The sequence below is a fragment of the Sciurus vulgaris genome (assembly GCF_902686455.1).
Source record: "Sciurus vulgaris genome assembly, chromosome: 11".
Taxonomy (NCBI): Eukaryota; Metazoa; Chordata; class Mammalia; order Rodentia; family Sciuridae; genus Sciurus; species Sciurus vulgaris.
In genome coordinates this window covers 36,950-52,594 of record NC_136472.1, presented here as the reverse complement: position 1 = coordinate 52,594, position 15,645 = coordinate 36,950, and the positions used below count along the sequence as shown (strand labels likewise).

The following is a 15,645-nucleotide window of genomic DNA, read 5'->3' as shown; positions in this document are numbered from 1 at the left end:
AGGGGAGGAACAGAGCAAGTGAGGTCACAAGGCCCAGAGCCTGGGTGACCAAGGAGCCAGCTTGATGATCCCACTCAGCCCTGCCCCCACTAGAATCTACTGAGCTGTGGAAACTGAGGTGGAGGAAACTTCTGGCCATCAGAGGTCCTGGGTCCAGGCTTAGGGTTTGTGTTTATCGTGGTGAGCAAGAACTAGCGCAGTGCTGTTCCTGGCTGACCTTCAGACACTGCTGTCCTGCAGCCCTGGTTGCATTCCACTGGTGTGCATGTGGCTGCTGTCCTGTGTCTCAAACTTAGAGTAGCCCTGGGTGCTTCCTTTGCTCCTGCCCTGGTCCCTCCACTGCAGAGCTTCTCCTTTCTGGAGGCCATTCATGTCCGCATGGCTGCCTGCCTGTGTTCTGTGCTCTGTTCCCTGCTAGGTGGTGTCTGTCTGGGTCCTGTCTCAGTCAGTCCTGTGTGCATATTCTTGTGCTTCCCTCTGGGTAGGATTTCTTTCATGTGTATGCTCCTGTGGGTGACCCCTTGTGTCTATGTGTGGTCAGGTCCCCAAGTGTACTCTTTTATTTTGTTACTGGAGATTGAACACAGGGGCACTTTACCACTGGGCTACATCCCCAGCCCTTTTTTATATTTTATTTTGTTTTGAGATAGGATCTTGCTAAGTTGCTTAGGGCCTAGAACTTGGGATTCTCCTACCTCAGCCTCCCAAGTCTCAGGGATTATAGGCATGTGCCTCTGTGCCCAGCCTGAGTATACTCTTGATGTGCCCTTTTGTGTGTTCCTGTGTGGGGGGAGAGACGAGGAGCCAGTACCTGGGCTGCAGGAGGCTTTATTGATTTAGTGGTTCAAGGGTAAATTTAATCATAGTAAAGCAGCATTGAGGCAGTATGCTCTTGACTGCTTGTGTGGCTGGTCCTGTGGCTGTCAGGAGCCCTGTCTGAGGTCCACCTAGGCGTCATCCTGGCTGCCCAGCACTTGCACCTGAAAGGCAGACGAATATGGACCAGGAGAGCCGTTGACCAGTGACTGCAGAGCCAGAGCTCTCTGCAGCAGACAGACCCACCTCTTGGGGAAACAGGCTCTGGCACATTGTAGCCCACCCCTCCCTGAACCTAGGAGGTGTTGTGTGCATGCAGGTTGTATGAGTGCACCTGTGTCTGTGCATGTCTATGTACACAAGCCAGTGTGGGGCTTATCCCACAGGCTGTGGGGCTTATCCCACAGTACACAAGCCAGTGTGGGACTTATCCCACAGGCTATGGGGGAGCAGGTCTAAGGGGCCTGGGGGTTTCTCTGTGGGCTGGAAGGTATGGGATATCCACCTCAGTTAACTGAGGCAGTCTGGGGTATCTGTGAGGGGTGGGCTGCAGAGTATTTGTGGGGCTGGCAATCACAGGTATGTGCTGCAGAACTGCAGGTGTTTAGGGAATGGGATCCCCCCGGCTCCAGTACCAGCAGCTTGACCAATTCTGCCTTGTGCATGGGCTGCAGGCCGTCGATGCAGGACTTGAGCTCTGCCAGTGCTTCCTTGGCATCCTCGTTGATGTTGTACTTGCCCAGGGGCCCCTCGTAGAGTTCCTCTGGGGTTCCCACCAGCAGTGTTTGCAGGAAGTCCATGAAAAACTCACTGTCATCCTCCCCTGTAGTCAGCCCTGCATTGTGAAGGGAGATGATGCCAGGACAGGGCCTACTAGTTCTATGTTGTCTGCCCTTCCCTAGATCTTCCTCCATGACGCCCCCAGCCCCACCTGCCCCAGACGCCTCCCCCTCCCCCCGATCTCAGTTTCTCCAATTTCCACTCCCCAAAAGGAAAGTGAAGACCTGACACAGGGATCATTTCCTTGCCTGATGTTTAGCTGGTCTGAAACGGTGTTTAGAGGGTCAGGGTCAGGTTGGATTGGACCGAAGTGGGAGACATTGGGCATGATGGTGACACTGAAGCTGGGGTGGTCTGTGGTTGGGGTGGGGTTGAGTGGGGACTGGGATCAGTGGGTGGTGTGTGCTGGAGGCAGGCAGTATCCACAGTGAGGGACCTGATGTTGGGATTTGAGTTTCCTAGTCCCCCCCACCTCCCAAATGTGCTAGAAGTGTGGCCACACTCACCGCAGATGAAGGACAAGGAGAGGACCACCAGCAGAATGGTGCTGCTCCCCTTCATGGCGACAGTCTCTGGAACTGCCCTGGTAGATCCAGGCTTTTATGCCTTAGTGGTTGGCACCTTGCCCACAGGCGGGCCAGACCTGTCCATCAGGACCTGGCAGGCAAGCTTGGGCCAGGCATGTTCTCATCCACCAGGTGCCAAGCAGCACCAGGCTGGGGTGGCTGGTGAGGGGCTGTTGGCAAACAGTTGTGGTGAGGGAGTGAGCCTAGGGGAGGGAGACCCTGTGTGTGAGTCAGTGAGGAGGGGCAGTGGAGCCAGGTGCCCAGGGCCTCCAGCTACCCTTGGCCCTGAGGCTTCTGGTGGTGGGTCCCAGACTATTCTGTGGGAGTGAGAATTCCCTTCACCCCTCCATTCAATGCGCTGTGTGGCCCTTCCATACTTGGGGAGGGGCAGGGGCCGGGACCTCTCCACTATTCAGATAAAGTGGAAGGCAGGAGAAAGGCCTGACATGTGTGGACACAGGGGTGGGCACTTCCTGCAGTGAGGAGACCTGGCCGCAGAGTCCAGGTCAGAGCAGGAAATGAAGAGCTGTAGTCTGGTGACATATCTTCCCTCCATGGCCAGGCCAGCCAGGGCAGATAGTCCCAGCACCTCCACTGTGGAAATGGGCCAGGCTACCTGGGCCACCAGCGGAACTGTCCCAGGGCGGTCATTCTCCAAATGGGAGTCCAGACACTCCCACTGCGGCCTGGCTCCTCTCCTCCTGTCCCCTGCTGCCACCTGGTGGTTCCTTCTGGAACCCCGCACACTCCCCTGCAGAAGTGCTGGTTCCAGAGCCTGCCCAGCCCCTGCAGACCCCTCTTTCAGGACCTAATTCCACCCCGACACTGTATTGTCAGCAAAGCCCATCATGCCCATGTCCTTGTTTAGGTCCATCACCATGTTATCCCTGGTCACCCTGCCCTTCATTATAAACATTCAAAGTGAGTGAGAACCTTGGCATCAAGATGGTGCTCCAGGGACAATAAGCAGGATTCTGGAGTCTTCATCTGGCAGGAGATACTCCGAGCCAAGTAGAGGCAATCACTACCTGTGGCTCCTGGAGAGCCTGCAGCTCTGTGGACGTGGCTGCTGCCCTCCAGCCTGTGGGAAGGTGGCATGAGGAAGCTGAGCTGTGCTCAAGTCTGTCACCACCTCCCAGGCCCAGAGGCAACTTCACAAAGGCAGTGAGTTATGACATGTGAAGGTTCCCAGAACTGTGTTATTCTGAGTGTACTTCAGAATTTGAAGGGGAAGGGAATCAGCAGTAGCAGCACAGGGTTTATTGAGCTGGACATTTCCCAGAGATGTGGAATGGGATTGGCCTCAAGGGAGTCGATGTTTTTCTGCCTGATTCTGGAACATTTGTGGGGGGTACCAGGGATTGAACTCAGGGGTACTCAACCACTGAGCCACATCCCGAGCCATTTTTTGTAATTTATTTAGAGATAGGGTCTCACTGAGTTGCTTAGTGCCTTGCTGTTGCTGAGGCTGGCTTTAAAATCTTGATCCTCCTGTCTCAGCCTCCCAAGCCACTGGGATTACAGGTATGCACCACTACATCTGACTGATTCTGGAACTTCTACTCTAAAATGTGTAGAAACACATGAGGAGATCACCAAGATGTAGCACAATTTTGAAGACTTGCATGTGTTGTAGGATGTATCAGACCCCTCTACATCACAAAGTAATTTGCCTCTGGAACTCTTAATTCTCAGCAGATAAACCAGATTTAAACAAACAACCCACATGCAGAGAGAAAGAGAGAAAGAATGGGACATTGATAAACCAAATGGACCCACTCAGAATCCCAGTACAACATATTCTTGTGTGAGTTTGCGGGCTGTGATTACCATACACTTTCCCACTCCTGTATAAAATTGGTAGTTAATAGCAGGCAGGAGTTGTTCAGTCTCCTGGCCTGAGAAAGCTTCAGCTGCAGGAGTTTGTGTGGATTTTCTAATCAAGCCCTGTAGTCTAAGGATGGAGGCCGTGTTTAGCACCCACTGAATCTGCTGACAGTAAGCCTTGGAATCAATTAGCCATACCTGTCATTGGCAAAGGAAGGCCAGCAGTGGCCCATGGAGTGAATATGTCATCCATAGCTGGGTACGGTGGTGCACACCTGTAATTCCAGTGACTAGGGAGGCTGAAGCAGGAGGACCACAAATTCAAGGCCAGCCTCAGCAACTTAGTGAGACTCTCAGCAACCTAGCAAGATTCTCTCAAAATAAAAAAAAAGGACTGGGGATGTAGCTCACTGGTAGGCACCCCTGGGTTCAATCTTCATTCCAAAAATTTAAAAAAGGGTGAATGAATCACCCATGAGCATCATCAGGGAAAGCTCCATCTAAGCCTATTCTGGTTTTTGGAGCTAGTGTGCACAGCCTTGTTCTCCAGGATGGGAGTTCATGGCCCGTTTACATGTTCATGGATTCTCATAGCCACAGGGCACATGTTCTTCCTCTGCTCAGATGTTGTGTGTGCTGCTGCCTTTCAGAAATTGAGGCCAAGAATGACAAGCAGCTGAAGACAGACTTAACCCGCAGAGAAACTCAGATCCACGAGGTGGAGGACAGGAAGAGCAACCAGGTTGGTACGTGGTGCAGCATCACTGTCATCAGGAGTGACTACAGCAACATCATGCTGCAACTGGCCCTCACTGGCTCCCTCAAGGTGCTGACCTGGAGGTCGGAGAGACACTGCCTGTCCTCAGTGTGGGGCTGCAGACCCCAGCTCTCATCATCCCCCTGGACCCAACACCTCTTTCTATGAAAATATTTAACAATGTCGCTTTGCTACTTTCAGCTGAAATCTACAAGTAATATAATCTATCTGAATCCATAATTGAAACCAATAGGACACTTCCCAAACTGGGAAGTAAAAACACAGAGTGTTCTGACATGCAAATACCCAGGCAGAGCTGCAGTTGGCCCTGCAGCATGGCCACATGTGGCCACAGTGGGCAGTTGTCATTGTCTCTCAGATGCTGGCACTGGCAGGGTTTCCATGGTGGAGAGCAGCCCTGGTGGAATCCTGAACAAAGTACCACCTCTCACTTTGCACAGAAGCTGCATTCCTAGAGAGTCCAGAATAAGTTAAGACTGAAGATTTGTTGTTAATACATAAAATGAGCCTAAGTCCTCAGCATGTGTGAGGCCTGCAAGACCTGTTTGTGGTCAGGAGAACACCCAGCCTGTGCAACACAGGCCTAGAGCTCTGCTGCACTCTGAGCCTGTGCCCACAGGAGCAGTTGAGGACATGAGGAAGAAGGAAGAGCACTGGCCTGGAGAGGGCAGCAGTGTCTGTATAGAACAGGCCCCTGGCAGACCCTTTACTGAAGGTGTGGGAGATGAATAAGATGCAGAGGAAGTTTGGGAACTGCAAAAGGGACAAGCGGGTCCTGTTGTGAGTTTTCTGTTACACAGCCTCCCAAGTAGGGCTCAGCCCTTAGGGCAGGCAGGGAGGTGTGTGGAGGCTGGAGTCTCCTTCCTCTGATTATTCTGATGCTGTACAGTGGGTGGGTGTTGAGGGAGATGAGGCCCTTGTCTTTCATGTGTCCCATCAACTGGGTGGGACCCAGCTGCTGGAGTCTTCAAACCAGTTGTTCCTGGCCAGGGAGCCTGTGGTACATAGATGCCTGTGACTCCTGAGTGTGTTCTGTCCCCCACTCCCTGTGCTGTCTCCAGTGCCCAACAGCACGTTTGAAGGTCACCAGAGAGTGCTGCGAGGCCTGCAGTGGGAGTGTGAGGTGCTGGGACAGTGGTTCATCAAGGTGAGTGAGGCATGAGGCCCTGGCTGGCCTCTGGGTTTGGAATCTGAGGTCCTCCTGTTCCTCAGCCCATGTAGATTTTGAGGAGAAACCTGTGGTGCTTTGTCTAGGAGGCCCAGGGCTTCATTGGGAGCAGGCTTGATAGGGAGTGGAAAAGCTGCCCTTGGCACCTGTAGACCTGTCTCTGTCACTTGATGATAGACCCAGACCCAGGCCTGGGGATGCTGCACACTCAGAGGTCCCCTGGAATTCGTGGCTTAGGGCTGGACAGTCAACAGTGGGGAATATGTAGGACCGTGGGTGCCAGGGACATACCTGGCCTTTGTGGGTGTCAGAAGAGTGAGATCTGAACAGAGCTTGAAACTTCCAATCATTCTCATGGCACTGCTCTGCTGGGACAGTCCCCAGCATGGGTGAGGACAGCAGTAAATAAAGTAGATGAGACCTCAGTGCCCATGTCCTAGCTGGGGAGGCAGAAGACCCTGAGTCAGCTGAAGAATCAGGAGGCTGGAGCCTCCAACAGAACCTCCTAGCTCCTCTGTCACCTGCCTGTCAGGCTTCTGGAACTGGACAGGTCCCTCTGCTCCCTCCACCTGGCTGGGAGGATCATGGAAGGAACAGCTGATGCAGGACAAGGGGTGTTTGACTGACACTGGAATCCTGTCCAGCCAAGGTGACTGGTGACTCCTAGGCCCATGGCTAGCCCCCAGCACCCCAGGTGTGGCTGCCCTGGGGCCCTTGTCTGCCTCCCAGACATGACCACTGCTCCTGAGATAGGAAAAGCTGGGAGGCCAGCTGATCCAGGGGAAGATCCTTCCAGTGTAGGGGTGCCTGTCTCTGCTGCTGACGCTGGGCTTGCCTCAGAGGCAGATGTGGGGCCGGGGCTTGAGGCTTCCTATCTGTGGTACTTCAGCCTGAGAAGTACCACAGGGAGCTTTTCTGTGTCCGTGTACTGTTCTCTCATATTAATATTCACTCAGTGTCCTCCTACTTCTAATATACCATCTAAAAAGTGACCTCTGCTACTACGGTGGTGTTCACACAATGGCTTCTCCCGACAGATTTTCTTACGAGTGTAATGGCTTCACAGCTTTGCCTGAACTGAGTTTGTGAGGGTCAGCCTCTCTATGACATCAGATGTATCTGTTTCCTGATCAGGCCCAGACAGGGCTGTTTTAAAAGCAATTGACTTCCCGACAGTGCTAGGCTTACAGGAACCCTGCCATGGTGGTGCAAAGTGCTCTGTGTCCTTTCACTCACCTTCCCTGGTGGTCACTTCTTGACCAGATTTGCACCTCTACCTGAAACAGCACAGTGTATTTTACTCAATGCAGGGCCACTCCCAGGTGACTGTCACATAACCTGCAGAACAGGACACCAGCGAATTTCTCCACGGAAATCAGTCCTCCTTCTCACCACAGGCCCCAACTGAGAGAAACACACCCTTTCCACTGAGGTCCAGGATTCCTTCCCTGGAACTCTCTAAGCCTGTCCCTCACTTTCATGACTTCAACAAATGGAAAGAGCACATGCATACTTTTTTTAACACCTCCTTTCAGTTATTCGGGGGCAAATACCTAGGAACTGAATTGTTGAGTAGTAAGATAATTCTATTTTTAACTCTTTGAGGAAATAGCAAACCATTCCACACACAAGTTGCATATTTTGTGTTCTTTACCACTTACCTTTCCCTGTGTTGTTATCTGCCTATTCAAGTATATTATTTAAGATATGCTTTATGGTGAATTGGAAATATTAAATACCCTGCTTTTCTGGCTTCTGTGAGGCACTTCGGCAAATGACTCAAACAGAAAAGGGGGTCATGGAACCTCTCATTTATGTCCAAGTTGAACAGGAGTTGTAGGTCACCTAGGAACCTGCTGTTTCAACTGGCATCTGAAGAGGAATCTGTCTGTGGGCCTGAATCCTTAGACTGTGGGAGCTTTTGGCATCAGCAGGTAGGTAGTTTTAGAGTTAGAATTGATATTAGAATTGGGGTTAGGGGTTGCAGTTGGGAAAGGGGCTGGGGCTGGGTTAGGGGAAGGGTTAGAGGGTTAGGGTCAGAGTTTACAGTTGGGTTTAGGGTTAGGCTTAGTGGTTAGCAATAGTGCTTGGTTAGGATTTATGGAATGAGTTAGCATTAGGTTTAGAGATTTAGAAAAAAATATCACAGACACAAGTTAAATCTTTGAAGATATTTTTTTTGCAGGATGAACTAATTAGAAGATAATTCTGACCTTACAAAATTGAAAATGACCTTACAAAATTGAAGCATGAATTCTAGAAGCAGAAGCTGTGGAAACACATGATTGAAAGTGTACCAGCCAGCCCTGAGTGAACAAAGTCAGGACCATGAGGAAAAAAGAAGGGCCAAGAGGAATGGAAAGCCACTGAAGACACAGAAGAAAAGTTGAGTTTCTCTCTTTGTTGCCGCCTTAAATAAAAGCAGCACAAAATAGAGAAATAAGGAAAGAGAGGGTGGAAGAGGAATTAGAGAGAACAAAATGATTTTTACATATCTGAGAATTGAACATAAGTGCATGATACTTTGTAGCACCAGCCTCTTTTATGTTTTATTTTAAACAGATTCTGGTGTTGGTGCCCAGGATCACTTTGAATCTGTCAACTTCATATTCTCCAGCCTTAGCCTCCCTAGTCACTGGACTATTTCTTTTCTTTTCTTTCTTTCTTTTTTTTTTTGGGGGGGGGGTGCTGGGGATCGAACCCAGGGCCTTGTGCTTACAAGGCAAGCACTCTACTGACTGAGCTATCTCCCCAGCCCCACTGGGCTATTTCTTTAAATGCAAACATGGATATCAAAGAAATCTGGGCTTTATCCTTAAGTGAAATAAATACATTCAGCATGTCTCTGGTTGTCTATCATGAGCTTAGCATTGTTGGGTAACACTGGGTCCTGTGTACATTGACATGCTAACCTCCTGGGGATTGGTGAGGACTCAGGGCTAGAGCCTGTCTTTGGAATGTGTGATGCCTGGGATTATATTCCCAGGATACAATATAGAAATGAGTGAATGCAGGAAAACAAAACAAAAAAAGGCACAAAAAATGTTCATGTGATGCTCATAACCTGTGGAATTGTTTTTCTAGCAGAGAGGTTAACTATGATTGGTGTCAGAAGTATCAAGGTGTGTTCAAGAGGACACAAGTCAAATATGTGTAGAGAATTTTTGTACATCATCAGGGTGAATAAATGACAAGATAACTTTGACCTTCCATAATCAGAATCAGGTATGGGTGGTAGCCTGTGGTACTAGCAATTCCAGAAGGTGGGACTAGGGAGTGCATTAGTGCAGGTATAGAAGCCTAGCTTGGGCAACACAGCCCAAGGAGTCTGAGGAGAAAAAGAAAGGATGAGAAGAATGGAAAGTCATAGAAGAAACCATGAAGGAAAAGTTGAGTGTCTCTCTTTCATGCTAATGCTACTTTTCTTCCCGGAAGCGTCATGTTGTTGAGGAATATGGAGTCTCCTCTACCTGGAGGTGGTAAACTCCCCTGGCTGGGGATGGAGCTCAGTGGTAGAGCCATTCCCTGGGATGTGTAATGCTGGGAATGATTCTCAGGACTGCAGTATAAACTAGTGAATGGATGAATGATGACCTGAAAAAAATAAAACCCAGTATGGGATGCTAGTAATCCACAGATTCTTTTGCTAGTGGAGAATTGAGCTGGAGTTGGTACTGGAAGAAATGTCCACCAACAGACGTGGCAGTCTGTGGCACCAGCAGCAGGAGTGGTGGCCTGAGGCACCAGCAGAAGAAGGGGTGGCCTGTGGTCCCGCTTTGCCAGCAGCTGAGGCGGGGTCTTGTGAGGCAGGAGTACAGGCCTATGATCAGCCAAACCCATGGAGACACTGGGGATAAAAAGAAAGGGGAGAGAGTCAACCTTCTTTCATGCTGTCTTTCAAGAAAGCTAAATAAGGAAAGAGTGGAAGAGAGAGGGACAAAGAGCATAAGATAATTTTTTTGTTGACATGAGGATGGGGCATGGTACCTCTCAGCCCCAGCATCTTTTTGATTTTTTTTAATTGAATGTTTTGTTTCTAATTTTGCTGCAAACGTGTCACTTTAGTGTATAAAAATAACACCAGCAGATACAGTATATTATAAAACTAAAATGGTATTGTTGTTCTGACACTGTACAAAAAACACTTTCCTCCATTCCCAGTTTTTTTTTTTTTTCCCAATGGGAACATCATTAAGTATATAGGCCCAAACCTGGGGATAGGTGTAAGCAAGTTATAATACAATATAAGGATCATAACAAGATTGTCCTTGAATTACATAATTTTATATGTCGTTTTTACCAAAGATGATGTAATGAACTCTGAATACCAGAGCCTAAAGTCTGCTCTAAAAATCATAAGGAATTGTAAAAGGTGCATTTTTTTTAATCTGCAATTGTTGGGAAGTTAAGGGTTACCTTCCTCTAGTAGCAGTGTTGAGTTTTTTTTCTTTATGTCTTCTCTGCCCACTGACTTAAGGCAACTATGCTGAAGCTATTCCACATGAGTTTACTTAGGGTGCCACTTTCACTCCTCAATAAATTTTGCATATTTCTCAAATGCTTCTTCACTCATTAAGTCATCTAGTTGTGAAGAGTCACTTAGTGTCATATTCATTAACCATCTTCATAAAAAGATTTGTACACAACCCTGGTTTTAGCAAATGCCTCTTTCTAACTTAACTAATTTCAGTTACTTCTCTTGATAGAAGAGAACAGAGTTCACTGGCAGTTTTCACACTTTCCAAACTCATGCTGTTTTTTCGATTTTGTCCCAACTTCAGGTGGACTATAGTAAACATCTCCCAGAGTTTCTTGTGCACAATTGCTGATTCCCACTCTTCTAATGTCATTTTTTCTGTTGTTATCCACTCATGTTTCTCTGTGAATTTGTGCACAGCCATCAGGGCCGAGGCCCCCATGCTCTGTGCCACTCACAGCACTGTGTCCACAAGATGACTGAGGGTCACCACACTGCCCCTTGGACGCTAGCTGTCCCAGCCATAGTGAGTCCTTTACAAGATAGTCTCATGTGTCTTCCCAGAATAACTTGCAACCTGCCGTCCTCCAATCCTCCATTCTCAGCTTCCCTGGTCACTGGCCAGGGTATCCTTTAAGTTAACCACAAAAAGAAAATATGCACAGCCACCCCAGGAGGTCTTGGCTTCCTCTTAAGGCTATCTAAATAAACTCTGTATGCCTCATGCTGTCTTTCCTGGTCTTAGTGGTATCAGGGAAAAGGGAATCTTTTGATCCTTGAACTGCTCACCTCCCAGATTGTGAATGGAGCTCAGTGGTGGAGCCTTTCCCTGCAAGTGTGATGCGTGGGGTTGGATTCCCAGTTCTGTGATATACATGAGTGGATGACAAGCGAGAAACAAAATCAGGCTAAATTAAATGGTTATGTGATGCTAGTAGCCTACACAATTGTTTTTCTAGCTGAGAAGTTAACTACAGTTATTGTCAGAAGAAACCTCAGAAATGTGTTCAAGGGTCAGAAGTCAAATCTTCAAAGAGAATTTTCATGAGGGATCAGGCAGAACAAGGTAGAAGATAATTCAGACCTTTCAAGTCAGGAACAGTAGGTTAGGAAGCCCGAGGTACCCATGGTTTCAGAGGCTGAGGCTGGGGTTTGACCTTAGTGCAGGTGTTTGAGCCCAGCCTCTGGGAGCACAGCTGGGACACCAGGGAGACAAAGAGGGTTTGTGGGAAATGGAAATCATGGAAGAAGCAAAAAGAAAAAGTCAAGTTTCTCTCACTCTGCCTTGCTTCATCATGAGAGATAAGGAAAGAGTGAAAGAGAGAAGACAGGAGAAGTGAGTGATGATAACCAAAGAAACAACATTAGAGAAAGCAGACATTTATGGGATGTGAATAACATAAAATGTGTCTTCAGGCTGAGAAGTTAACCACTGTTGTTGGCAGAAGACACATCGAATTGTGCTCAAGAGGCTATAAGTCAGACCTGTGAAGAGGGATTCCATGTGGGATCAGGGGGAACAAATTAGAAGATAATTCAGACCTTCCAAAATTAGAAGTGGGCGGGTGTGGAGGCCTATGGAAGCAGTGATTCCAGATGCTGAGACTGTTGGGTCATGTGAGCACGTTCTGGCTGAGTATGATTGAATACAGTTGAGATCCTGAAGAGAAAAAGAAGACTGAAAGGAATGGAAAGTCCCGGAAGAAACGAAGAAGGAAAAGCTGTTTCTTTCTTCCTTGATGCCATGATTAGAAGCAGTACTATGAGATAAAGAAAGAAAGGAGTGGAAACTGACTTCAAGCTGCTCAGGTAAATCTCCAAATGTCCCGAGAGTCTCTGACTTCTCCTTCTCTCTCTCTCTCTCTCTCTCTCTCTCTCTCTCTCTCTCTCTCTCTCTCTCTCTCTCTCTCTCTCTCTCAAAGGTCCTTCCTGCAAACTTTTGTGAATTCAAGAGAAAAATGAGAACCTGGCCTCCAGTCCTCCTCCTTTGCCTCTCTCACCTCAATCTGGTCACCTGCAGCTTCCCCCAGATCTATCAGTCAGCTGCTGGAGCACGAGGAGGTGCACATCACACCTGCAGAAAGCAAGTACTGCCTGTCCTTGCAGAGGGTGTGTCCCTACACAGGACAATTGTGCTGTCCAGGCTGGGGCTCCACAGAACCACTGCCGAGTCCTAAGCCTGGCCAACAGCATGGAAACTGCAGGCATATGGAGACAGTGGCCTGAGGTCTGAAATTCAGGTTCAGAAGAATAAGAGACCATGGTGGGGTGCGGGCGATGACTGTCACTGCACAGACTACACAGGATGCTGCTTCCAGAGATCTCTGAGGCACCCCTTCACTCTGTTTACCTTCAGGAAGCCTCCTTCAGCTCACTGAATTGGAGGGCAGTGCTGCTGTGAGAATGGATCAACTTACATCAAACAGCGACCACTTCAGGCCTGTGGATCCAGTGAGGTTCCTGTGTCTAGGACTGTCAGAATGGATGATCTCCACCCAGTCCTGAGTCCCGAGTCTGTGACAACGAACAGTGTCCTCTTGATTCTGTAGCCAGGACTCAATCACAGTGAACGTTGTACACCCAGCCCTATGTGTACAGAATTCTCAGTCATAGTGGACTGTGTGTACCTGGTCCCATGCTCAGAATTCTTAGTCACAGTGCACTGTATGCACCCAGCCCTGTCCAGGACTCTCAGTCACAGTCTCTTTGTGTTCAGAAATCTCAGTCATGTTGGACATGTGTACCCAGCCCTGTGTGTCCAGGTTTCTCAGTCAGAGTGGACTGTGTACACCCAGCCCTGTGTATCCAGGACTCTCACTCATAGTGGACTGTGTGTTCCTGATCAGGTGTTCAGGATTCTCACTCATAGTGGACAGTGTGCACTCTGCCCTGTATGTCCAGGATTCTCAGTCACAGTGAACAGTGTGTGCCTAGTCTTATGTGTTCAGGACTATAAGTCACAGGATAGTGTGCATCCAGACCTGTGAGTCCAGGACTCTCAGTCAAACAGTGTGCACCCTGCCCTGTGTCCAGGAATCTTAGACACAATGGACTGTGTGCACTCTGTCCTTTGTGTCCAGGCTTTTCAGTCATAGTGGACAGTATGTACCCAGTCCCGTGCATCCTGGACTCTTAGTCACAGGAAGTCTCCACCTAGCCCTGTGTCCAGGATTCTGCTGCAGTGGACAACATTATCCCAATCCTGTGTCCAGGACTCTCAGTCACAGTAGACAGTGTGTACTCAGCTAAATATGTTCAGGATTCTCAAAGTGGACAGACTCTACCTGGTTTTGTGTCCAGGACTCTCTCTGCAGTAGTCAGTGTGCATCCATTCCTATATGGCGAGGACTCTCAGTTGCAGTAGGTATACCCAGCCCTGTGTGTCCAGGATTCTGTCACACTGGACAGTGTGCTCCTGGTCCTGTGTTAAGAAATCTTACTCACATTGGACTGTGTGCACCCACACCTGTATCCAAGACTGAACTGTAATAGACAACATTCTCCCAGTCTTGTGTCCAGGGTTCTCAGTGGACAGTGTGCATTTGATCCTAAGTCCAGGATTCTCACAGTGGACATGGTCCTGTGTTTCCAGTACTCTCAGTCATAGTGACAGTGTCCTTCTGGCCCTGCAGTTCCAGATGTATTCTCCTGGCACTGTTTTTCCCTCATCATACCCACAGGATGTCCCCATGGGGGTGGACAGCAAAGCCCTTTTCCTCTGGGAGAACTGTTGAGTGGCCTAATATGGGGACAGATGTGGCTGCCTAGAATCCAGGGCTGGAAGTGAGGGCATTGTCCACATTCTCCTTCATGGCAGCTCAACTGCCTGGAATCAGGGAGGTGGCAGGGCAGCAGACAGACACAGGCAGGGCAGCAGGGAAGCCAGGAGAGAAGAGAGTCACATTGGGTTAGGGTTGAGTTTGGATGGAGACTTGGTTTAGGATAAAGTTAGTGTTTAGAGCTTACCCAGCAAGAATGAGGCCTCCACTTTCCCTCTTTGACAAAATGGCTGCAATCCAGCCTGAATCCACACCTCCTATTCGGCACCAGAGTCCTGCTGCTTCCAGTGTAGACATGAGGGAGCACAGTGAGTCCTGGGTCAAGTGATAAATAGAAAACCGTGTTCTCAGTCAGCAGAAGGTAGAGTAGGAAGCTGTGTCCTGAGTCAGCTGAGTGTAGATATAAAACATAGTCCAATGAGTATAGATAGTAGGGAAACAAATCCTGCCAGGTTAAGAGTAGAGAGGAGGAAAATGTGTTCTGAGTCAGCTGAGTGTGTACTGGAGTTGGACACTGTCCTGACCCTAGCCCCAACCCTTACCTAACCCTAAACTTGACTACTATGAGTGTCCTGTGTCAGATGAGTATAGACAAGAGGAATCCATGTCCTGGGTCAGCTCAGTGTAGACAGTAGGAAACTGTCCTGATTGTGGTGAGTGCAGATGGTAGAAACTGTTTAGAGTCAACCAAGTGTAGACAGGAAGGAACCATGTTTTGAGTCTACTGAGTGTAGAAAGGAGGAAACTGCATGCTTAGCTGAGTATAGATAGAAGGAAAAAGGTCTGTCATGCAGTATGTGAGTGTAGACAGTAGGACAGTATATCCTGAGTCTGCTGAGTCTAGTCAGGAGGAGGGCTCTATGTCCAGAATGTTCTGAGTGTAGACAGGAGGGAATCATGTTTTCAGTCTGCTGAGTGTAGAAAGGAGGAAACTGCATGCTTAGCTGAGTATAGATAGGAGGAGAAAGGCCTGTCTTGTGAGTATAGACAGTAGGACAGTATATCCTGAGTCTGCTGAGTGTAGTCAGGAGGAGGGCTCTGTGCCCAGAATGTTCTGAGTATAGGCAGGAGGGCACTGTGTCCTGAGTCTACTGACTGTAGACAGGAGCAGGCCATGTGCTGATTCAACTTAGAGTAGTTAGAAGGAAACTGTCCTCAGTCTTCTGGGTGAAGACAGGCATGGGACACAGTCCTGGGTACACACAGCACTCTGGCCCTGCCAGAACTCTTTATGCTCTGTGCCCCTGAGCTCCATCAGACCTCCTGTGAGGGGTGTTGGGCTGGGTACTTCTGCAGGGAGGCTTCCTGTGGAATCACAGAGCTCTCAGATCTGTCCTCTTCCTGCTCTACATAGTGACCACAGCAGTGAACAGCACTTTCCTGTGATGGTTTCTATACTACATCTGAACTGGAATGACCCTAATGAGGCACTCTTAAGAACTACTCAACATCAT

General features: G+C 48.8%; 2 protein-coding genes across 9 annotated transcripts in view; one reads left to right on the top strand and one right to left on the bottom strand.

The window, feature by feature from the left end:
• Nucleotides 1-15,645, top strand: part of BET1L (Bet1 golgi vesicular membrane trafficking protein like) — a 48,323-nt gene that overhangs the window by 9,488 nt on the left and 23,190 nt on the right. For 2 of the 8 annotated variants that reach the window (XM_079102890.1, XM_079102891.1), the window contains exon 5: nt 4,640-4,731. In XM_079102890.1, coding sequence (XP_078959016.1) covers nt 4,640-4,731 — 92 coding nt within the window. The other 6 variants (XR_013757638.1, XM_079102887.1, XM_079102889.1 and 3 more) reach the window with 6 other exon arrangements.
• SCGB1C1 (secretoglobin family 1C member 1) lies at nt 650-2,440 on the bottom strand. Its single transcript, XM_079102894.1, has 3 exons — nt 2,103-2,440; nt 1,452-1,651; nt 650-980 (listed from the first exon to the last, which is right to left on the bottom strand). Exons 1-3 carry the CDS (start codon nt 2,155-2,157, stop codon nt 948-950), a joined length of 288 nt encoding a protein of 95 aa, XP_078959020.1. The 5' UTR covers nt 2,158-2,440; the 3' UTR covers nt 650-947.

Excerpts from the sequence above, each read along its gene's own strand:
- SCGB1C1 (XM_079102894.1), bottom strand. The coding sequence starts at position 2,157 with ATGAAGGGGAGCAGCACCATTCTGCTGGTGGTCCTCTCCTTGTCCTTC. Across the intron at positions 1,652-2,102 it reads CTCCTTGTCCTTCATCTGCG|GGCTGACTACAGGGGAGGAT; the intron begins GTGAGTGTGGCC and ends TTCACAATGCAG. Across the intron at positions 981-1,451 it reads CAGAATTGGTCAAGCTGCTG|GTGCAAGTGCTGGGCAGCCA; the intron begins GTACTGGAGCCG and ends TCTGCCTTTCAG.